Here is a 24,580-nt window from a genome sequence, read left to right as displayed (position 1 = left end):
GGTCTTCCCATCATTCTTGTTCCTTGGGCTTCCATAAGGAAGGGGGTAATTTATATAATCAGTTTAATCAGTTGTTTCATCTGAGCCTTTTTTTTTTTTTAATGGAAGAGATATAAGCTCTTGTGACTCAAATTAATTTCAGCAAGGACATTTTGATTGTATCTCTTCCACAAGGATGGTATTGCCACTTCAAGATTTAAGAAGCTATGGCCCTGAAAAATTAGGAGTTTGGCTTAAATCATGCACAATTTTGAAAACCAACAAAAAGATCTTTGGAAAGCTTGTGATATTGTGGCTCCAGGAGCTGAGAGTTGCTGAGAGCTACTGAAAGTTATGCCAGATGTTGTGAGACTTGCAATAAAATGGTAAAAATTGGCAGAATTCTTCCCAGTGGAGAGAAACATCCTTTATTGTCCACCTTTAAATATCCAAAGATAATGCATTTTACAAACACACAATACTTGTAGCAATAATGTTTTTGTATTCTGCCTTCCTTACTTCTCTGGTACTGCCGAAACTGGTAAAAGCTGTAATTAAGCTGTCATACCTAATTTTAAAATACAGTTAACTTTTAATTCTTATTTTAAGCTATTTCTGAAGTAAAAAGGCAATATATTGGGAACTGAGCCAGAGAATAATAACATGTTTTTTAAATGACAGCCAAAATGTGAGAACAAAGGGGGAGAATTTTTTTAAAAAGTGTATTATCCAAGGTATGTGTTGTGATACAGCACTGGAGTCTTGCACCAAAATATAACTTTGAAAAACTTAACTAATTCGTATCTGAACTGTATATAATTAACTTTTTATGTAGGAAGGGTAATTTGAGATTGTTTCAAGCTGTGTGTAGAATGTAGAAAGTGTTTCATTTTCATTCTTTAATTATGCCTGTGCATAATAAACTAAGTGAATGTGGGGTGTGAATTAAAAGAATGTGTATTTGTACATTATTATTATTATTACTACTAATGCATTTTGAAACTGAAAAGAAAATTACTATTGGTTAGGTATTCACATTTGTTAAAGGTAATAGTCTATTAAAAGTACTTGTCGGTTCTGCAGGGCTTGTTCAGTGACGTAAGTCAACATTTTCCACAGTGAATGCAGATTAGTAGTATTATATTGTCAGCTTGAAGTTGGTATCTGGTAGCATTGCATGATGGATTAATCACAGTGGGTAGGGTGATTTTTGAAAAAGATGATTTGAGTATCTTTCAGTGAGCTGACAGTTTGTAAAGGTGGTTGCAATGAACTACCAGGTTACAGTCTGTCTGGAATAATTGAAGCACCTCATCAGATGCCCTGGAAGCATGTTTTTCCTTATCACGCAGCTTGGGTTGTAGGCTTTGCGTTACTTAATAGGCATAGGGTGGGAATATTAATATGGCAGAAGAATATATAATATTAAAGGAGATTTCAGATTGTTGAATACTGCTTGCCACTATTTAAAGGGGAGTTTTTAATTCTGCAAGTTATATGCTTGTGTATGTCATGCAGTCATTTGTTAATACCTGAAACTTAGAACAATGTATTTTGCTCTATTTGGTAATGGACATATTGCTGTAGAAATACACTGAAGTAAATTTAAGACTGATAGCTTTTCTATTTATGAATGAAATCACCCTGTCAAATCGTGGTGCTTTTTTCTTGTTCATGTATATAAAATATATATTAAAAAAGCTGTGCTTTAACTTTGTAGTGATGAACCTTATCTGTGCTAACACTGAAATAGCAAATGTAGATGGTAATGTTTATAGTGTACTCAAAAGCATGACCTGAGCACATGCATGCATTATTGAGCTAGTATCAATCTGACTAGCCCATTTGCCAGTACCAGTGAAGCTGTAAAAACTCAGGCTCGTAGGCAAGTTGTACAGCTTGTGCCATTTCTAATGCCCTTAGGACTTTGCTGCTATTGGTGTCAGAGCTAGTTAGGTTAACACTAGGCTATCGTTAATAGCATTATGTGTTGCAGACCTTTGGTCGCACTGTAGGTGTGCCAAGAGATAGCGGCCATATCGTCACGCCTATTCACCTCCTTCTAGCTCTCCTGGAAAACCAGCCTTCAGTAGGAGTCTGAGGACGCTGAGGTATTCTGAGCCAGGTTTGCACAGTTGGGATGGAGGTATGTGGTGGAACTAGAGAAGAATCCCTAATGAGGAGTGGGGGCTTCACTTCGCTTTCTGTTCCTGCAAGTTAAGCACTTGGCCTGTATATCACTGAAAGCAGCCTTGTAGGTGCCCAAACACCTGGTCTTTCAGGTTTCCTCAGTCACCAACTTTTCTTCTAAGGCTTCCAGCGAAGGCATTAGATATGTCTTCTAGTAAGTGCTGGACAGGGATGACTTTGCAGTTTGAGGGAGAGATGATATGGATTCAAAATAATTTGATAAACTTCACCTGCTACTACCAGTCCCTGCAGGCAAATTTCTCTATTGTCAGTATTTTCTTTAATAGCAAGCAAGAACTGAAACCAATTCTCATCATTTGCATTTTGAAAGTATTTTCTTTTTTTTTTCTTTTTTGTTCCTAGCCTAGTCTTTTGTCTTACTTCTGTGTGACTATAGTTTTATCCTTTTTAGTTATGTTTTGTTATCTTTCCATAAAATTTCTGTCTTTAACTTGTTTTTATTATAGGAATACTTATAAATTCAGGCAGAAAATAACTGATTTGAAAAGCATGACAAGTAGATTGGTGTATGTAGCATCTCTACACTATAATGATTTCAATTTAGTTATTTCAAGTTTGCAAAAGTAAGCTTTTAAAAAAATAAACTGAAATTCACACACACACCCCACCCCCCAACTCCCACTTGACTGTGGAGGCTTTTTCTGTCTTATTAGAAGAGTTTTTACTTTCTGTAGCGTTTGGTTTTTTTCTACAAGGCTATAGCTTTACTTTCCTGCTTACTGTTTTAATACAGAGGAATTGCTTGGAATGTCACTTCTAATTTTAACTGTCAGTTTAGTTCTCGACTTGATATAGCTAACGGCAGATTTTTATATCCCCTCCCTGCCCCCAGCAACAAATCTCCTATTGTAAAACCCTTTCATAATGACACACTTCCTCCCCCCCACAATGATACATGGAGTCAGATCTACAGGAATGCAAAAATAGCTCAAACGTGCCACTCCAACAGTTTTAAAAGTTCCTCAGTGCTTTTATTTTTTTTGAAAGATTCTTTTTCTCCCCAGTCCAAAGAAAAATGGCAGGCTGGAGTCTGAAATAATGTAGTTACAAATTCTAGCTGCAATGTAATTTACCGATTTGGTGCAGAGAGTTAGAAAGAACTGAAAAAATGTACCAATGTAATTTCAAATACCATGTGTTTCCCTTGCTGCTGTAGAATGTTTTTTCATTTTTTGTGCTTTCTAATTGCAAAAATATTATATCTTACTCTATCAGGAAACTTCTTTATACAATGTATGCTTCAGATTGCTTATGAATCTGGAGCTAGGTACTTGCATGATGGTTGCCAGTTTAATATAAGTAAGCTTTCTTTACATTAAAAAGAATTATGTACAGTTATGTAGGTCTGACTATGCAGTTAGCAGACACCTGCTCATGTGTTTTGGTATGACTATCTCTTATTTCAGTTTTAGGCGTGGACTCCACAGAAACAGGGATATCTTCATTACTCTGATTTGAAACACGTGGCAGTTACAGTAGACATTAGTGGATTTAGTAGTACAGTAGTACTTCGGATTTACAAGAGCATACTGATAGCAAAGCTCATCCAATCACTTGGCAAAGTGAATTGAAACAGTTTCTGCTAATTTTCGGTTTTGGTCACTTTTCTACTGTATCAATTTTACTAGGATATTTAGGTTAGATCAGTGTTTTAAAACAATTTCCTGATCTGGGTGGTGGTGGGATGCCTCTAGAATTTGTCAGAATTTTAAGAAAGATGTGATAGTCCAAGGCCTAGTTGCTTTTTGGCATTTGGATTGATCCAGTAAGTTTTTTGTAACAGCCAAAATTACCAATGGTAGGAGGAAAAGAAAAAATATGTTGGGTTGTAACACATTACTACAGATCTGATTTTGATCCTGTTTGCCATGCATAAAGACCAGATCATTGGAAGTTACCCTTTTATTAAAATCAAACCTAGAAAAATAAAATAATATCTAGTCCAAATAAGCTTATATTATGCACTTAAAGTAAGAGAGAAATTTTGGATCTCTTCAGGTACTGAAAATCAAAGCTGATCTCTATCAGATACACATAATGGTTCCCTTGATTACAATTTTGTCATTTCATTTGTAAATAAATTCCTTGTTAGCCTTTTGTGTGACAGACAGAGCACAGCTCATCTAAATGATGAAAAGTCTGCAATAATACTAATTCTGAAGGTCTTGTTCTTCAGTTTTGTGTCAGGATGTGGGAGATGTTTTGCAGCAACACCTACTTCTTTTCTGGCAGCCTTATGCTCTTTCATCTTTTTTTCTTGTTTCCCTCCTTCCCTCTCACATACAGAAAAAAGTAAATGCATATCCTCTGATCACTGTACTTGATTGTGTATCTTGGAAAATCATTCAGATTAATTTGAAGTTGCAACATTGTTTCATTGTAGCTTCCACTGGTGTAAGGTGTGGAGTAACTTGTCTCTAAAGAGGCTCTTATGCTGTAGCGTCTGCTGTCCTGAAACGCGGAAAGCTTGAAATACTCTGAACCATCCTCTCTTGTGTTTGCAGTTACTGTTGTATGTCAACTGCGTTGTGAGATAAACCTTAAACAAATTCTTGTTGATTATCTGATAGTTGTTTTTTGCTAACCATTTGCCAATTTGTTTGTATTATACATATGCCTTTCATATACAAATCCAAAGATCAAGCCTTTAAGTCTTGGCAGCTATAGCAAACTACATGGAAGCTGTTATTCTTCATTCCCAGCCTTTCTGAATACCTGACTTGTCTGAAAGCCATGCAACAGGGCGTTGCTTGTCTTTGTATACTGACAGGCTTCCACTTACTGCAGACATATGTTTTGGAGGAAACGTTAAGTCTAGGGAGTTGTCACGTTTGCACGTTTCATCTGTGGGGCGTGAATATCAGCAGAGGAACCATTTTCTGTAGGGATGAAAAGGGAAAAAGCTGTTAGAGTTGATTTGAGTATTTTTTGGACAGTCTGGATAGGAGTCTTTCATGGACTCACAGCTGAGTGTTAGATTGTCTCAGACATTTGTTAACTTCTGAAATAAACCCCTTCTTTTGGTCATAGCTTTTCTGAAAGATTGCCAGCTCTTGAAGGAATGGGCTGCATTACCTACTTTTCAAATGAGGGTTATCTGGGAGACTGTATCAGTGTTGAAATCTTGCTTCAAAATCTAAAGAATTAAAATAGTTATCAGCATCATTGCAGTGCAGAACTCTTCCTAATTAGTCAGCTGTTTGTTGTTTTAATTATTATTGCCTATTTTCCCATGCTGACTTCAGCTGTTGCTCATAAAGACTTCCTGTATTTTATTTTCCCTGGTAGAACCTCAAAGAATGCCTCACATGATAGCACCTGAGAATTGCCTCTGGGTTACCAAGTATGCTTGACTTGCTGGATTCTATAAATAAAAAAGCTCCCAACGTAGCACTTGTATTTCTCCCCAAACTCACTGCACTGTTTCACTACTTTCCTTCATTTTTTCCTTTTTTTAAACAATCAATTAGCTGTTCTTCAGTCTACAGGACAATATATCCCTTTTTAGCCCAGCCCAGCCTGAATAATATTTCAAAGAATTCAATGTACAAATGGTTTCTGGATAAGTTTGATTGCTTTTTCTTGGTCCATTAAACCTTCTCCCTTGACTTCTGGCATATTTCAATACAACATCATGTGCTTTTTTTCCCCGCTCCTCTGTTCTATTTTAACCTTTTGTCACCTCTGGATGTTGATTTGTGCTTTGATACTGGGTTTGGAGTGTTCATTTAATAAGTGGTAAAAGGTGTGAGAGAGGGAATAAATATAGACTTTCTCAAGGAAATCCTTGTTAGATGTTCCAAAATGTTACCTGTTTGTTACGTGTCAGTGTTACTGTAGTCTTACAGTCTTACTATATTAAGCTTTCACTTTTTTGTTTGTGAAAAAACAATGGTATTATTACGTAAGTAAAGGTTCTTTTTGTGAGAAACTGCAGGATCAAGCCATCCATTTAAAAATGAATGTGAAACTCTTGGCAAAAAGGTGGTCTGATTCTGGCAGGCCAAATAACACAGCATAAATGCAGAGGAAGAGGTAGACAAGAAAACTTGCATATGTAAGGCAGATGTTATAAATATGAACTTTTTTATGAAGTCATTCATTAAGTGTCAAATATGTGGAACTAAAGTTTAGGCTTTCGGTAAAATTGGTCTGCAATATGAAAGGTTTTTCATCTTTAGGAACACTTGGAATAAAAAAGTACCTGAGGAAGGAATGTTAAAATAAGAATTTACATTAATCCCTGCAGAATCTCACTGAGGTAGAGAATGAGCTCTGCAACATTCATGTTGGGAACCTGAGATGAGGAAGTGTATGGGTGCATGTTCTAAGGGTTATTTGTTACCAGATGTTAGAGGTAAAAAATGGATAATAAAAGTTTTAAGGGAAAAAAAATTAATTCCGAGGGAGTGATTGATAGCTTCACTCTTCTGAAAAATGAGTCACACTTACTAAACTAGGAGAAGAGTCTGCATCTTCTCTGCAGAGCACTCACAAAAAATGATAGTGGTAATTTGTATCTTATTGCACTCTGCAATAGGTCCATATCACTTAATGTCATCGGAATTGCAGAGCCAGAGACAACATCCAAAGTTTCAAGCGATGATAAAGACATCCCTTTTAAACAAAAATTGAAGAGAAATACCTCCTGTAAGGTTACATGTTATTTCATTTGCTTGGAAGTATCTTACTCTTTGAATAGAATCTGACATTTAATTCAGCCTTATTAGTAAATATGGAGGTTGGAATAAGCTGGGCTTGCCTGATTTGCTTAGGAATGAGGTGGCACCTAAACTTTTGAATACCTACAATATGAAAAAAACCTAACTACTGAGTTCCTTTTTACTTAGTTTCCTGCATAATCTTTTCTAACAGTTTATTCCCATTATAGCTCATTGAGCTGAAGTAGGATGGCACAGATCAGTAATTAAAGAATGCCTGTATCCATCTGCCTAGTGACTATTGTGCTTTGTTGTCTTTATATCTACATGTTGTGTTGGCTGTGAACAGCCAAACAGAAGGACTTCCCAGTCAGGTTCCAAATTCTAATGTTTTGTCATCTTTATGTCTCACAGAGTTCTGAAGCCTCTGAAGTGGTAATCCTGGAGCGCTGCTGGATTGTGGAGTTCAGGAGTAAAACAGATGTTTCAATAGTTCTCAGTAAGTAAGACATAGCTCAATATGTTCAGTGTGAATTTTTTATTTCTGTCAACAATAATGACAATACCCCCACCCCCCGGCATTGAAACTTTGCTAAAAACTTAGCTAAAATATATCCTATTGTTTGTTAGATGCATACATCTAAATACTGTTTGTCTCTGAATTCATGCTGAAAAAGAAAACCCTAAAACCTGTTGTTTTACTTTTTCTAAAATCAAGTGAAAAATCATAGGTCATCATCTTCCTCTGACAACAAAGGTTCTGTTTTGTTAGGTGTTATTTACAATATGGGGTTTATGTTGATGCATAGCCAGTTCATCTTGTTCTTGAATGATTAGTCATTGCTAATGTCCCTATTAAATAAGGGATTTCCTGCTTTTGTCATCTCCTATCAACTCTTCATTAACAAAATTGTTAAAAACGGTAGAAAAAAAATAGTTATTTCATGGAAATCAGAATCATTATTTCAGTGGAGAGATTTTATGGGGAGAAATGCTGACACAGAGTTTTTTCTGCAGGAATAATTTAAATAGCCATTGTGGCAGAAATTTTTTATGATGTGGATTCTTTCTGATACCACTGCAGAGTTTTGAAGTCCTTTCATCAATTTGCCATTTTCTGTTAGCTGTAATGGTCTAAAAGCAGTTTTGGTAAGCTAGTAAAACTAGGTACAGAGGACAGAAGGCTATGCTTCATTTGTGGGCTTGATGGCCAACTTTACATTTAGTAGAAATTCCTACCTTTTTTTTTTTTTTTGATACTCACTGAAATCTCCAGTCCACTTGAAGGAAAATGGGGTATTAATCATGATTTCTTCCTCACTTGTTGAAGTGATTCTAGTGTTTTGTCACATTTGAGAAGGCAGTGACTTCAAATGTATTTGTTGTGTGTTTTATCCTTTTCTGAGTAGTATTCTGAGGAATAGCTCAAATCATGCATCTTCAGTAGCGGAATTAAATTTTGTGTCTTGTGCCTAATGTTGAGGCACTGCATCAAAAAGGACTTCTGTCTGGATTTGGAATCATCGCTTTGCCTAACTATAACAGCTGTATGATTACCATTGAGTCTCAAATTGAGACTTCCAATTATGCTCTTATTGAGCCCAATTCATTGATTGGAATCATCAGCTGTATGAGGTGGTGATGTTACAGTTTGAGTATAAATACAGTCGTGTCTGTTTGTTTCTGGCACTCTCTTTTACAATGCTTGAACATAATGCTACTGAACTGAACCAAGAATACAGTTGTAATTGCTGACAGGACTCTTTCAATTAGCTTTGAAGCCTGCAAACAGGACAGTTTCTGTGGCAGTGAGACTGGCAGGTTTTAAGTCCAAAAGCTGGGGAAGTAGACAACAATGAATACTGAGTAAGCATTTCAGGCTGCCTGTGGAGAAAAATAGACTGTGAATATGGGTGGAGGAAAAAATATGCGTGCATAGTTAGGAACAGAAATTGCTAGCTGAGAGACAATCCAAAACAAAGTTTCTGTAGGTCAGTAGTGTGATTAGAGGTAAGGGTGGCATTCTGACCAGCCTCTAAAAACATGTTAAAGGAGAAAAGAGAAAACAGTACAGAAAACTCCAGGTATGCAGAGCCAACAAATGATGATGCATAACTGGGGCGCGAACAAAGGAATGCACCAGAATATAGCGAAAGGGACAAGACAGGTAGAGGAGAAATGGATTTCAAACTTGGCAATTTTCCTGTGCTGGAGAACAAGGACAACAGTCTGGCTGATGATTTGCTGAATGGGAAAAGAAAAAGAAAGCCAGGCTATTATGAGGTATTAGAACAAAACTGAAGACAAATGAAGATGATATCCTGTGTACTGAGTGAGGATAAAATACCAAAAGAAGTGAAATAATAATCCATGTACTGTAGGAGAGAACAAAATTCAGAAGACAAAACGGGGGAGAAAAGCAAAACTCAGGAACTAAGACGACAGATCTTTGTCAATGGGGGATTTGATCATGAAAAACTAGCTGTGTTGTCACAAGAATATACCCGCTGGTTGTTGGGAGCCCAAAAAAGCTCTAAAATGTCTTATCTGGGGCTTTAAAGGATTCAAGTGGAAGCAGGATAGGAAGATATACCTGCTGACAATATCAAATTCCTTGTGGAACAGACAGAGGAGATCTGTGCCAGATCACAGCAGAAGCTCTAAGGAGGTAGAGTTGATCTGTGAGATATAACTTGTGGAGTGGCTAGGAGGAGACATTTTCTTCATCTTGCAGCCTGCAAAAAATTAGCTGGGTGTTCAAGTTGGAACCATGGAAGGGGGATTTGGAGTGAGCTTTTGGCCAATGGTCTCTATCTTTCTCTGAGTGGTGGGTTGAATCCTAGGAGACATGAGTAAGAGTGAGAAATTAAGACTAAGTTTATTTAAGTTAGGGATATTTAAGGGGTATTAGGGATATTTAAGAAAAGAATGTAATAAAGGGCAGTGGAGTAAACATGGAAGGAAAAACCAGGACATTTTCGTGCAACATCTAGTGATACTGCGGAGCTGATCATTGCCTTAGGGTGGCGTGGGCACTGAATCATAACGGGAGTACAGAAGTAGTCAGGCAGTCACAGCAGATAATCCTGTCAGTGCTTCCAAGTGTAGTGCTCCCAAAGCAGCCTAGCTCAAAAGGTTTCTAAGCGGACCATGAAAGGAAACAGAAGGGTTTGTTAGGTGAACTATTGTTCTGTATTGTGGCTGGTTGCTTGCATGCCCTGGTAACATGAACTAGTTGATATTAGCAGAACAGATCAGACACTGGTGTGAGATGGATCTGATTGGAGGTGGCAGTTTACAGGAGTGTGATTCATTCCTGAAATCCTGGAAGGTGTGATAAGGAGAACATTTCAACTCTTCTGTCCAAAAAGATCTTAAACCTGGTAACTGCTGCTGTGGACTGAAACATTTGAGCAATGCAAATGTTAATTGCCTTACCTTGGATTCTCCTCAGGAATAACCACTGTGTTTGTGCCATCTAAACTTGTACCTTGTACGATACAAGCAGGCATTGTAGCCTCACCAGACACAGAAATATATAATCATACCTATTTAGAGAATAGCTATGTGTCTGCTGGACTTTGGAAACCCTGTATTTACTCTGCTGGATTTACGTGCCCAGGTGGTGGCAGTGGGGGCTGCAGGGCCCTGCTGGTGGCAACTTGAGGAAAGTGTATTTCAGAAGGAGAAGAAACACTTCCCAGCAGTGAGGAGTGAGGACTAAAAAATAGTGAGAAACAGCCATGCGAGCACTAGAGTGAGAGCAGATGGAGGGGAGGAGGGAGGTGCTCCAGGTACCTGAGCAGAGATTCCCCTGCAGCTCCTGGAGAGACCCCAGTGGAGCAGGTATTTCCTTGCTGCCTGTGGAGAGGCCGTGCTGCAACCAGCGTAAAGTGGGAGGAGGAAGAAACAGCAGAGAGAAGCTGTTATAGACTGACCATAACACCTCCCCAGCCCTCAAACCTCCATGCTGCTCGGGGTGCAGGGAAGGTAGAGGAGTCAGGAGTGAAATTGAGCCTGGGAAAATGTAGGGAGTGGAGGTGGGGGGAAGGCTTTTTTTCTCCCTAGTCAGCACTCTTTTTATTTGCAATAAATTAAATTATTTTTCCCATAAGATGAGTCTGTTTTGCCCATGATGGTAACTGGTAAGTGATCCCCCTGTCTTAATCTCAACCCATGAGCTGTTGCTTCTTTTCTCTTCCAGCCCTGTTGAGGACGGGAAGTGAGTGAGCAGCTGGGCAGGTGGCTGGCAGCCAGCCAAGGTCAACACACCACCCTGAATTTGCATCAGGCTTTTAAGTGTTTTGTCCACTTCCAGATGTGTCAGTGTTTGAGCAGAAGATGCAAAAAGATCACAACCAGGAACAAAAAGTTGTGTTAATGTTGGCAGTTTTTGGTCACTGTTAGTTTCTCTGGAATAGGGCAATTAGAGCTGGGTGGCTAAATGTTTGAACCTGTCCCAAGAGCCTTCTGAAGTTGACCACTGTGTTGTACAGAGCCTTGTGTGGGTAATGGCAAAGAACTCCCTGCCTCCTTTCCTCCATGTGGTGATGTACAACACAAAATTAGGAATGAACACAGGGGACACAAGCACAGGGAAATGAAATTAGATGTGAGAGATAGCACTCAAGGACTGCCTTCTGTTAATCTGTAAATGTCTTCTGTTTTTCAGGGTAAGAGAGTCCTTTAAGACTGTATTAACTGCATTAGTGTGTGTGGTCCCTTAGTGAGAACTAGGAAGGTAAGAGCTCTAACACCCAGGTAGGGCTGGTGAGACGTGAGGAGGAAGGGAGAGAACAGAGGAGTAAGACAGAACTTTTAATGCAAGGTCACAGTTGTCTAAAATGTGTTGCAGGGTATCAGGAAAAAATAAAAAGGCCTGCATATAGGAATGCCCTTAAGACTGCAATCATTCCCTTTTGCTGTTTGTAGTATACAAGCCACCCAACTTGGAGCTTTTAGTTTCCTTCAGTAGTAGTGGCTTGGAAAGGCAGGTCGGTATCACTCCCTGTTTTAGAGATGGAGTAACTGAGGCATATGCTAAGGTTACTCTTGCAGACCTAGGCAGAGAATCAAGATCTCTGAATCCTGCCTTTTTTTAAGGTAGACTGATGGTCCAGCCAGTGATGTGATATACTTGCTTTCAGCAAAAGCAGTCTACTGCTTAGCAAAGGCCTCGCTTACTACTTCAGATGAATGTTGCAGTGTTTCTGTTCAGTGATCTTGAGATACCACTGTGGTATTTAAATATTTGTGTGGTCTGCCTTGCTTCCAGCCTAGGTGTGGTATTTATTTAATGAAAGGGGAGAAGCAATGTGGCATGTGTGAAAGCCTGCAGGTATTAAAAGAAACAAAATATTATGCTGCAGTAGTCAACCTGGGGTATCATGCTATATTAATTTCAAATACCTCAGGCTCTTTGTGGGCTTCTGTGGGGACTTAAATGGAGATTATAATGGTAACTTATATAAGTTTATTCTAGCATTGCAAAATTAAAAAAAATCCCAACACTGATGATAAAATTTTTAATTAAATTCTTTATCTTTGATTGAAAATTTAACTTCCAAAGAAAGATGAACATAGCATCATGAGTAACCATGGCATGATTTCATCACTACTAATTTGAACATGAAGTGCATCAGAATATAGAATTCAATCAGCTTTGTGAATTAAAAGCCTCTGATGTCTGTATTAGAAATATCCTGCGGATATAATTTACGTATCAAAGCTTCCATTCGACTTTTGTTACAGCATATGGTGGTTAGCTGTGATGGTGCTTTATATTTTAGAGTGTCAGTGGCTTATTGATATTCCCAACCATTTTCCACTGCTGAGAATTACTTTTTGCTAGTGTGTGTGAAAAGAGAGAGACAACCTTTAACCTTTTGAACTCTCTTACTTTGCATATTGGCATAGGAGAAAAAATAGTGATCCTCTAGAAAAGGAGAGGCTGTCATCCTAAACACTGGCCATGTGCTTTGTACATGTTTTTATTTAAATCCTGCCAGTAATTTCTTTTTTGCTGTGTTCAACGTGATTTTATGCTTATAACTCTCATCAATGAAAATAAAGGAAACCATGGAGTCAGTCTTCCTGTCACTTTTACATATTTAGTAAAATAAAACAATAAAGCCTTCTTAAGAAAAAAAAGAAAATTAATAACAAATGAAAATGCTTTCAGACCAAAGTGTTTTCCCCCTTACCCTTGAAAGTGTTTTTTTTATTATTTTATATTTTAAAAGCCTTTCCATTGAACTGCAGCCTTTTGAAAGACAAGGGTCAACTCCAGTAACTGCCTACAGATTTTTGAGTGACTCAATTTTTTTGACTTCACAGAAACCCAGGTTTCTGTATAAGAGATTATGACTAAAGTTACAGTTAAGTACGCTTTAAAAATTGAGGGACATCATTAAGACATTTTTAACAAGAAATTTGTTTTCATTTTAGAAACAACTGAAATATCAAAGTACTTGCAGAGAAAAGAGGCAATTGCTATTGTTAAATTGAAAAATTTGGGAAATTTAAGTTTTATTACAAAATAATGGGTACAAAAAAAGGTTATCTGAAGATGATAGAACTAACACCAAAATACACTTCTGATTTTAGACAGTTGGGTTAGAGTAGAAAAGGCTTTCCAGTGCCACTGGGGATATCTCAGCTTCTCATTGTGCTATTTCTTTATTTGACAGCAGTCCTGTTTGATCAGGGGCCTTGAATTCTTTATTTGAGCTGCAGAAGCCCTCTGAAACTGTGACTTTCTATACTGGCTTCTGTGAGAGAAAGGCTTGTTGAGATCACGCTTCAATAAGAGAGTTGGTGAATAGAGTCCTGATCAGAAAGCCTCTATGAACAGACATGTTTGCTTTCCACTATCTACTTCCTCAGCTCTTGCCTCCAGTTGAGTCTCTGATACTGAAATAAGGAAAAGAAGCAAGGTGGGCAAGCTGCTGGAAGGGCCACTAAGTACCTGCTAGTGAGGTATCTCCACTTAAGAAGGTCCCTGCAGTAGTACAGCCACTGGACCACATTAGGATTCTGTAACGTCAGTGTAAGTGATGTCTCTATTTCTGCTCACTTTGTGTGTCAAGGGATGGGAAGTCAAGGGTTTGAACACACTTACACAGTGTGAAAGTTGGGAAGTTTCTAGACTACAAAACTTGCCTTCAAAATGTGTGTATAGCAACACTACTGGCCAAGTGGATGTGAGTTTCTATAGTCTCGAGTGCTACATCCACCTGCTGAAGAGTGAACACAGAATGCTCTGCTACAGAAACTCTTCCCACAGATTTCACCAATGATGCCTCAGTGTTGGCTTGCTTTTGCAGCATTATCCAAGTGCCACTTGTGTTATCCAAGTGTCAGTGCTAACATTTAGAGATCACTTCATGTGTTAGAATTATTAATATTTTACTTTTTTTTTTTTTCTTTTAGTTTTTCCACCTCCTCAGGCCATTCCACCTCTGTGACCATTGATTTATTTTCAACTGGACAGTTCAAAACTGAACTAACAGTGTAGAGAAATGAGAAGAAACATTCTGATAGCTGGTTATTTATTGCAACTGCAGACTAGTGTTTAATAGCAAATATGAAGAGTATGTCTGACATTTTTAGATTTCCTCTTGTAGTAGTGTAAGTAATACAGTAGTAGTATTCTTAAGCACTCTGCTAGGTTCCAGGAAACAAATGAGATATCTTGGGAAAAGCTGAGGACAAAGCTTTGGAAAATGTTGATTTATAGATAGATAGTGATTTCAATTAGATGTCTCCAAATCTACTGTCAGGACAAACACTACCAGGTAGCTGTAAGTTACATCAGTATCCCAGTGTCTGATTTCAAAGTCTTTCTCTTTCTTTCTGTTTTCTGAGTTTATGCAAGTTATCAAAAGGTCCTATGTTGGTTCTTGTAGCTGTGTAGACCTTCTTCAGTTCAAGAAGAAGAAGAAGAGATAAAGATAGAACTACATATCATTGTGCTTTGTATTTAGGGCTAGTAAGTTGAATGATACAAAGAAAATAATTATAGTTAACTGTGTGAATGTCTTCCCGGGGTTTATGCCACTGAACTTGAAACCCCACTGGGGATGTCCAGTACTAAGATGAAAATTACTGTTCTGCTATTGCAGATTCCCAAGCAGATAGAAAATTTTCTTAGTATTGTATGTTCCTAAATCTTACATGTCCTCTTATTCAAAAATTATATCATAACAGTATGCATTCCTAGTTTTACTTCTTGTTGAAGTCAATAGTAAATGTTCTCAAAAGTTCAGGATTTTTTTCCAAAACTAACTTATGGTAACTCATGTCAGCAATAACAGCATAACAAAGGATATTTGTATACTTGTATTTTCTACAGTAACTCCTTAATTGTAAAATATAAAGTGCTTTTGTCCACCCATAAAATACTCCCATGTTTAGGATGTTTCAATACAAACATAATTCTGCTGATATGTCCACCACTCACTTGAGGCCTTCATTACATTTGTGGGTTTGTTAATTTTATTTTCAGAAAGACTCATTTCAGCTAAATTCTGTCTCCCTGCAGAAGCTTGGAATTAAGTGTCTGAGCTTGTTAGGGTTTACTGTGTGCAACTGATTTAAAATAATAGTCAACATAATCTGGGAGAGAAGATAAAAGGGATTATGATCTTTATTATATAAATAAACCTGTGTGTTCCTTTATTGCAACAGACATTTTGTCCAGTGTGCATTTTGGACATTGTGTTTCTTCTAGTATGTGAACTTGTTGTACATAAACATTACATACATTGAAACAGTATGAGAAATACATAACTTACAACTGTTTGTTCTGCAGAATAAAACTTTCTACACTTGCAGTGATTAATATTTTTCAGGTATTATCATAGGCTTTTCAGAATTTAACTTAGCTGTCATAGTACTCCAAAGACCTAAATATAGCAGACTGTAGTGTTTGAAGTGATCGTTTAGAATGAATTTCCAGATCTCAAAACTGGCACCTGTTAGATCAGAATACAGTGAATTATGCCCACTCCTACTGCATTTTACTATCCATTTCTGGTTCTATGCATGTTAAGGGTGATTCAGTATGCCTTTTGTGCTTGACAGTATGATTTCCACAGCTAAGAGGTAAATATAAATAGCATGATTTCAATTGCAAAACAGAGATTTCCTCCTAAAGCAGATGTTTTTTATCTAGCTAGTGGTAGGATGTTTCAAGACAAGATCACTGTTCCTATTTACATTTAAAAATAAAGAACAAAAAGAAGAGAACACCTTCACATATTTGTATTTTGGTTGTTAAGTGTTGGCTTGTTTGCCTGACAGCCTTTCCTTAGCTAAGTTATCTTGGATATCCGAGTTGCTTTTATTGAAATTGTCTGTACTTTTAAAAGCTGAATGGTATAAGCAGGTGTTTTGCATGCCTGTAAATATATTTTTTTTTTTTTTTAAATTAGAATGGCTGCTAGTTAATTTTGATCTTGATGCTGGTTGACTACATGCCTCTTTTTTTGCTTTTCTTTTTTCACTGGTAGCTCCAAAATACTGTGAAATAAAAACAAACTTCTGAATCACTGAGGTCAGTGTCAGTGACAGAAGGGAGTAGACCACAGTGCTGTTGCAGATCTTACCAGAGCAGCAGAAAAGTTATCAGCTCTTCTAATTACCAATCTTTATGAAGGTTACTGCCCTCACGGATCAGATGCAATAGAAGATCACATGAGAGCTTACAGCTGAAACTTCTACATATCTAAAATAATCTTTGACAGACAGTAAACCTCAGCTTGTTCAGGTTTGGCCACTCAAGTACGATTTTATGTGTAAACAAGGATCCGATGAACATATGCAGCTCCCTCGGATTTTAAATATTCTTGTCTCAGGAGCTGAATACCTGGTTTTCTGACAGAGCCAGGCTAGAGTCAAGAGTTTGAATCCTTATTAACACTTATTAAATTGCCTGTGAAGCCAGAAAGACATTTCTCCACTTTCTGCACTTCTTTCCAGTCCTTCCTCATGAATTCTATACTCCAACTTTTATGTGAAATTTTATCCAGCATTCTTAGCAGCAACTACAGCCACACATTTAGATTTCCTTAGATCCACCCCCAGACAAAAAACTTGTCCCACCTCTACTGGGATTTGTGCCAGCACAGTTTTAAGAGGCTTCCAGAGTTGAGGTTTGCATCTCTTGTTCCCCCCATAACAATAAAAGCAGTTAATTGTAAGTGGCAGATGCTCAGTTTATGAAGTGCAAACAGGTTTAGAATAACATGTGGGTAAGTGCCCAAGGTTAGATACTCAAGCTAGTAAAAGGTAATTTAAAGTTCATTTTGTATTAAAACCACTTTTCTATGTTATTTGGATTTTCTAAGTAAGTATGAAAACATTTGAGTGTTCCGTTTCATCTGGTAATATGATCTATGGCTTATTTAGGTCAAAATGATTTTGATGTCCAACCAAATACTTCAGTCCTGATTATTGCCATAGCACAGGTGTTTTATAGAGTGTTATGTTTCTAAATCAGTTGGTAACTTCTTTTAAAGAAGCATTGATTTTTCTTTTTCCCAGTTTGTTCTTCTCAGTGTGTATCACACTAAATGTCACATTGAATTTTGTGACTTTCTGAAGCTATCTATACTGCAGAATTTTAAATGCCTGAGAGGTATTTTTTCTTCCTGTGCTAATCTTAGTCAAATGACTGCCCCTTGCTACCTGGATTCCTTGGGAGCTTCAGCTTTTTCTTCCCTCTTTTTTCTTTTGCTCTTAGAAAATTTGATCATTAAACAATTAGACTTCAGGCAGAACAGCAAATGACACGTGGATAGTAATGAAGTCAGAAGCTCCCACATACAACCTGTTGAGTCTTCACAGAGGAGCTATGTCATGCTAAATTATCTGCATGTGTTGGTGAGCAAGAATGAATGAGAGGCTGAGCATAAAGTAGCGCTCTAATAGAAGAAATGATGGACACGTTCATTCTGGTGAATCCCACTATCTGTCAGAACCATGTCATCTGCCCCTGCTAAATCAAATTCATGTTCAAGTTAGCAGCTCTGATAGCTACCTGCTAGACTGCAGAATCTGTGCTAAAAAAGGATTTCCCATTTTGGTTTGATTCTGCCGCCTAGTTTAGCAGTATGTTAATTGCTTTTGGAACCACTCTGTGGGTAGACTTAGTACTGCACTGAGTATGAAAGAACCAGGGTTTGATTCAAGAGGTGGTTGGGGTGCATGGTTCTGTGACCATGAAAATAAATCTGTGCGTGGTGGTTTTAACTGTGTGTGACATCAATATTTTCATGGTCCCCCTTTTGAAACAGAGTTCCTAAAAACTGTGTTTATGTTTTCTGAGTGCAGAGTTTCAGAGCGGAGAACCGGATCTTTACCTTGAAGCTGCATCAAAGCCAGATTGCGAATCTTGGGCTGTGGCACTGGGAGAGGCAAACTCGGAAGGTTTGCAGAATAAAATTCAGCAGCTCCGAAGGTTGATCATGGAAATCAAAGAGGAGAGATCATCAGATGAAGCACGGCAGTTTCTCCCTTCATCCCAGGTAGACAGTCTAGGAGAGCTACAGTTTACGAGTAAGTGCATATACTCATTTTATTGAATGGTGCAGTAAAAATGGCCTACTCTCTGTAGCAGTACACATATCATCACAAACAGGGTACATAACGCTTTTTAACTTGTTACCTGACAAAGTGCAGTTGTAGAGGAAGTAAACTGATGACTATTATCTTTAAATGTCATTACCTGATATATTCTGGTTTATGCAGATAACCTTCAGGGGAAGAAATGTGTGATTACTGTGTTTCTGACTTTCTAATCTGTTTTCTTCATAAGACTTGGATATTGTTTAGTTAGAAATATTCTTTTCTTCTTTTGTGTCCTATATGAACATATGGTCTACTGTTTAAAATATAGTCTGATAACGTTGATAAATGTATAAAGCTTTGGTGATACTTAAATTAGTATCACAAATTTGTTCTTTGTGATATAAAAGCACTCTGAGGATTTGAAAGCACGTAGCCATATGTTGAGCCATGTTTGGTGCACTGGAGTCTGGGCAACTTATTTCAGTGGCCCGGTTACTTAATCGAGACTGTATCCAGCATATTCATAAAGGTGTTCCAGACCAATGTTAGTGACAGAATTCATCTCGGAAATTTGTTATAACTCCATTAAAAAAATTAATTAAACAAATAATCTTATTTATTGTTTCTTACTGACCAAGTCCTTTCTAAGCTCTGCAGCTGTAATTTTTCTTGCACAGACTTGAATGATTAGCTATAATAATGAGAACAGTGTGAAACTAGACAGACCTATTCAACAATGTCAAGTTTTCACAGAGCAAGAACAGCTATAAGTTTCAGTGTCTTATTTTTTTGTGAGTACTTTTTTCTTATTATTTTTAACAAAAATCTTGCATTACAGTTCATAAACCAACTTGATCCTTCCCATCTGACCAGTTTCTTCAAAACTGGCAAATATTTAATAATGCTTACTGGAGACAATACATAAATGTCAACAAGAGAGTTTAAATGCTACAAGGTTCACTGATACTGTAGTTGTGATCCAGTTACTTCCTGCAGAGGGTGAACAACTCAGTGTTATTTGACTATCTTTCCTACGTTTCTCTCGTTGCAGTTCTCTGGTTCACTCCTTTATCCTAGTGCAATAAGAAAATATTGTCCTTTGCAGTAGAATATGTACTAGAACATAATTCCACAGTGGAGGGAATTAAAATGTTCTGTTGACCTCAGCACATGAATTCCTTTTCTCATGTACTGTTTTCCAACAAAAAGAAGTTGGTTTTATTGCTTTACAATTTATGTGTAGGTCAATAACATAGTAGTGATATGTTTTACTATATTAACCTGATTTACATACTTTCACAGAACATGGTTTTTGTTTCCATTTTTAATGTGATGACATACCTACTTAAAAATAAATGGTTAGATGTAATATTTTTCAAACAGATATGTAGTTAGTAGCTGTGATCGAAAAGTACCCATCCATGAAAGGTTAGGGTTTTTTTCCCTTAATTTCCTTTCCCAGCATAAGAAAGTTTCTATTGAAAAGAAAGAAGTAGTCTTCAACAGTAGTCTCTTTTTTCAGCCAAGTGTTTCATGCAAAGGTCTCTTTCACTCTAAAATTTGTAACATAAAATGTTACTCCAGTGGCAATTGCAGGTAGCTAGAGGTATGAATTAAGCATGTGGAAGTTTTACTAGGTATTAAAAAGCTAGACATTAAAATAAAAATTTATTGCTAATATTTATTTTTATTTTTCTTAACCTTAAAAGGTATTCAGAGAATTGCAAATGAGCCAAAGCTGGAGTTCAGTCTTGGTAAGATACCATTTTGACTTACTGGAATTGCAATGGCCTGTGTGCATGTAGAGTGTGTATGTATAGTGTTATACAATGTAACATGTTACCTGTTTAAAAAAAGTAGATCAAGGCTGGTTCCTTTAGGTAGTTGATGTGCCTGTGCTTGTCTTTGAAATGCTGACTTTAGAGTCTTAATTGGCTGAAATGTTAAAGATCTATTGAGTTCCCTAATACTATGGTGCTCGACCAAGCTGAAAATCTGCCCAATAGCATTCTGAATGTTGTTTATAAAATATTACTTATTTATTCAGAGAAAAGTACTGTCCCTTTAGAACAAACTTTTATTTAAAAGCATTGATTACTGTTTTGTAGAGGAGTCAATAGAACATTTACCTGATTTTCCCCTTTTTATACTTAGTATAATTAATTAGTATGAGAACTATATATTAGTATAACGTGCGAACTTTGTTTCAGGAGGTGTTCAGCTCAAGCCTCCCTTGCTATTCAGAGGTATACAGCATAATTAAGATTGCTCAGTAAGTCAAGCAAGCTAATTGAATGATCATTATTTGTAATAGAAGATAAAAGTGCACAATATTTGCAGCCCAAACTGTGCCGTTTAGAAAGGCTAAAGGCTATATGCTGCATACATTCTGAAATGACTAAAACTTGTCCAATTTGTTACGATTTTTGCATTCATATAACCTGCTAATATACATCTCATGTTGTACAGCTGTACGCTGAGAAACTTTTACTCAGTGCTATTCAGTATCTGTTATATTTACTCTTATAGAAACACTTTAAAGCATCTATTGCACACATAGGGAAATAGAGACATTTGTAAGCAGGGTGTTATATAAAAATCAAACCACTATTTGGAGAATTTTAAATTATCTACAAACAAATCTCTGTCTGAAACCCCGCAGCACAGCAAACAAGATGGCATCAGTGACATGCCTGGAGGTTCTTGCCCCACTCATTCTGTCATGAGTGGCCTGTTTTCTGGCCCTGTCCTTTGAACTGGGTTACACTTGGCTTGTGTGCTGCTGTAACTATGCTGACTTAACAGCTGATACCACAAAGCTGGATGTGGTTCTGTCTGATACAATCTTTTTTAGATTCACTTAACTATATTGGGGTAGCTTTACCTGTATGCTTTTTAAAAACTAGACAGTTACAGCATTATAAATCTTTGTCAAGTATTTTTTTTTCCGTGGGGAATATTTCTGCTGGTATTGTTGGCATGGAAGAAAGGCCTAGTTCCCTGTTGGGGAATTACCATTCTATAATTATTGTTAAGAGCAACGTTAACTTCTCTGTGCCTTCCTATATGCATTTTATAGGTGATGTGACCATTGTATTTGGGCATAGCTAGCAATTGTTATGCTCCAGTGATAACGAACTCCCAGAATGACCCTGGCGTGGTGTAGGATCGAGGGGAAAGGTGCTACAGGTGGTGACTGCAAATTAGATGAGCCGTACTTCAGGAGAAGTTGTTTGCAGTCATAAATGTGCCCCAGCAGGCAGAAGTGTGAAAACAATGTAAAGCCATTTTCAGACTTGTCTGGCCTCATGCTGGATGGAGCTCTGTTCACTCGTGGTGTCAGTATTTGTGTTTTGCGTTTGGTTGTTTCTAGTAGGAATTTACGTTTTGTGGTTTGCTCTGCAGCATTATTGATTGAGTCCTTGCAGCGCTGTGAGTGATCTTATACATTGACTTCTGCTGCTGCTCAGGTAACAAATAAGAGTAACAGTGTAAACCTTTTGGTTTTGAGTGGTATTCCTGGTCAGCGTCCTAAGTCAGGGATATCTGGCAATGTAGGCAGCTATGTAAAGCTGATTCTTAGTGTCTTGATCCTAAAATAATACTAAATGTTTAAGCATATCACATTTGCACTAGAGGAATCCACCTTCAGTGACTGAGTGATCCATGGAAGACTCCAATTTCATCATCAGTTATCCTTGTTACTGGAATGCCAACATACACATGCTTCCTAGCTCCAGCTCCAGCCACCCCACTCACCACCACTGTGCTATTCATATGTGTACAAACGTACATGCATGCGGCAGACACTTCTTGCTGATAAGTGAGACAGGGACAATTTATCCGGGAAGGAAGCACGTGCTGTTTGGTCTAACCAGCCAGTTAGATACCTCTCGCAAGGGCAGCCGGTCAAGATGCCTTCTGTGCTGTTGCCCTGGTTATTGGTAGGGTTGGAAGGGACTGGCACTCTGGCAGGCTGCTCTGTGCATCTGGGAAACATGCAGTGCCCTGCCATGCCAGCTGAGCCCGATAGCTGCCCCTGGGCTGCTGGCAGGCCAGGGCTGCCGGTTGGCTGATCTCACCTTTTGAAGGCTTGGTTCCTGTCAAATTAAAGACTTGGCAATTAGCTTTAGCTAATCAAGGACTTAAAAGACTTCTCTGTGAGGTGAACCAAAGCATGGCAAACAGGGATAAGAGAGAGTTTTGCTGCAAGCAAACACACTGCTGCAATGTGTGCCTAACTTAGGTAACCAAATCTTACGACTCTGGAGAGGTGTTTCAACTTGATTAGCCTGGTCTTTGACATTTAGAATTTGGAAGGCAAATCTAACAGTTAATAACCTATAAAACTGGTCTCTAGCCCTGAAAGAATGGTTTATATCTATAATTTTTTTCATATGCATTATACAAACAATAGTTAAGTAGTGCACATATATGTTTGCAATAGACATTTGCTTATGTTGGTTAGTATATACATGTTTTTAACTGTATTTAAAAAATAATTGTCATAATAATATATCGTAACTCTTCTGTCACTAGTCGGTCATTAAATAAAACTCAGAAATGGAACTCTCCAGTAACTAAAACAGAATATAGCTTTTTAATAATATCTGGGTGCTGCCCAATATATGAGGTTTATTTAGGGGTATATCTAAATACTGATCTTCAACATTTGAAGTTCTGATAACTAAATTTTGAAATAATTTTATTAAAAAGTCTTGCTTGGGGCTTGTATGCTGTTGTGATAGCTAACTTGCTGCATTCTATATCCATTACACTCTGGAAAGTGTTCTCTTTATAGTGTGTCCAAAATATTGCCTTCTTTTTATTTTAAATTTTGGTAAAGTTTGGGGGTTTTTTGAGGTTAAAGCAAACAATAAAACTCTTCTTGAATTATAGATTCTCACTGCAATACACTCAACATTTCTGGGAGTGTACTCGACCTTGTAACTTTCCTTATTTTGGAGTCAGAGCTTGCTTTAGAGTAAGATTTTTGACTTTGGACTCTTTGGAAGTATGGCTGGTTTTTGAACCTTGTGACTGTTGGGAAGGTTTACTTTTCAAACTTTATCTTGTTGTTTGGCTTTTCAAGTCATTCTGTTCTGCATGCTGTTTTATGAAGCACTAGAAGGTAGCATGTCAGTATGTGCAGAGTGCTGAGTAGAGAGGAGAAACAGAGAAAAAGGAATAAAACCAGATCCTGGGTCTAAATAACAAACCAATCTAACAAACAGGGGAGCTGATAAGAATCTTTCCCAGGACTTTGAAGTGCACCAGATTAGTTCTTTTATAGATGTTTATTTTGGAGTTACCATTCTTGGTTGCTTCTTGAAAATATCTCAGCCCTTGAGTCCTAGATCTAAGTAAATATGGTGTAGGTTCCTGACTCACATTGATTTCAGTGTAGCTGCTTGTGATATATGAACTTAGCTGAAGTATGGGAAATAAATTATAATGTGCATATTGGTGAACACTGTTGTGAAGTTTTAAAGAGCTTGCACCTCTAAAGGTATTTACATTCACTTGATGGTGAACTGACAAATCAGCACAAGAAAACTCAATAATCAGAAAAATGAGGGAGCAGGGCAGAAGGCACAGTTGGTAGTCAAAGTGCTCAAACATGAACAGAGTAATGAACATGATGTTGTTATGGAGAAATACATTTGAAAAAGTAGTCTAAAAGGAAAGTTGTTTGCTCTCTCAGTGCCCAGTAGAATTAATTTTGACACATTCCAGTGTGTTTGAATTTGTCTAAATGATTAGACTTGTGAAGAGAAAGCAAGCTGTGGGTGTAGTATAATAATCTAGATAACTGTATAGGAAGGAATGTCTCTGCACATGTTGTAGGCAAAGTCAGGTACTAATTTTAATGAAAGCACCTGTCTGGCATCTCCAAAAGCTTTCCATTTCTTGGGAAGTATGTTAGGACACTGAAGTTTGGACTGCCTTATTGTTGCATAACCTCTAGGTACTTTTCAAGTTATGTCCTTTTACAAAATCTCATTAAATAGTGCACAATTCATAGAAAACTTCAGCAAGTAGTTGAAAGAATTAAAAATTAAAATTTTTAAGGTATTTCTTTTCTCATTTGCCAAATAGTGTGTTGATACAAGAGATGTCTACCTGTAAATGCAGAAGATTTTATTCTTCACAGTCTT

General features: G+C 37.5%; 1 protein-coding gene across 8 annotated transcripts in view; it reads left to right on the top strand.

The window, feature by feature from the left end:
- Nucleotides 1–24,580, top strand: part of INPP4B (inositol polyphosphate-4-phosphatase type II B) — a 333,154-nt gene that overhangs the window by 110,326 nt on the left and 198,248 nt on the right. For 7 of the 8 annotated variants that reach the window (XM_074823724.1, XM_074823728.1, XM_074823726.1 and 4 more), the window contains 3 exons: nucleotides 7,266–7,350; nucleotides 18,186–18,410; nucleotides 20,132–20,176. In XM_074823724.1, the coding sequence (XP_074679825.1) occupies nucleotides 7,266–7,350; nucleotides 18,186–18,410; nucleotides 20,132–20,176 (355 nt within the window). Of the gene's footprint in view, nucleotides 1–7,265; nucleotides 7,351–13,736; nucleotides 13,900–18,185; nucleotides 18,411–20,131; nucleotides 20,177–24,580 lie in introns of those variants that run through there. The other variant, XM_074823729.1, reaches the window with a different exon arrangement.

Source organism: Strix aluco, chromosome 4 (assembly GCF_031877795.1).
Source record: "Strix aluco isolate bStrAlu1 chromosome 4, bStrAlu1.hap1, whole genome shotgun sequence".
In the NCBI taxonomy this organism is placed as follows: domain Eukaryota; kingdom Metazoa; phylum Chordata; class Aves; order Strigiformes; family Strigidae; genus Strix; species Strix aluco.
This window is presented reverse-complemented; position numbering and strand designations above follow the sequence as displayed.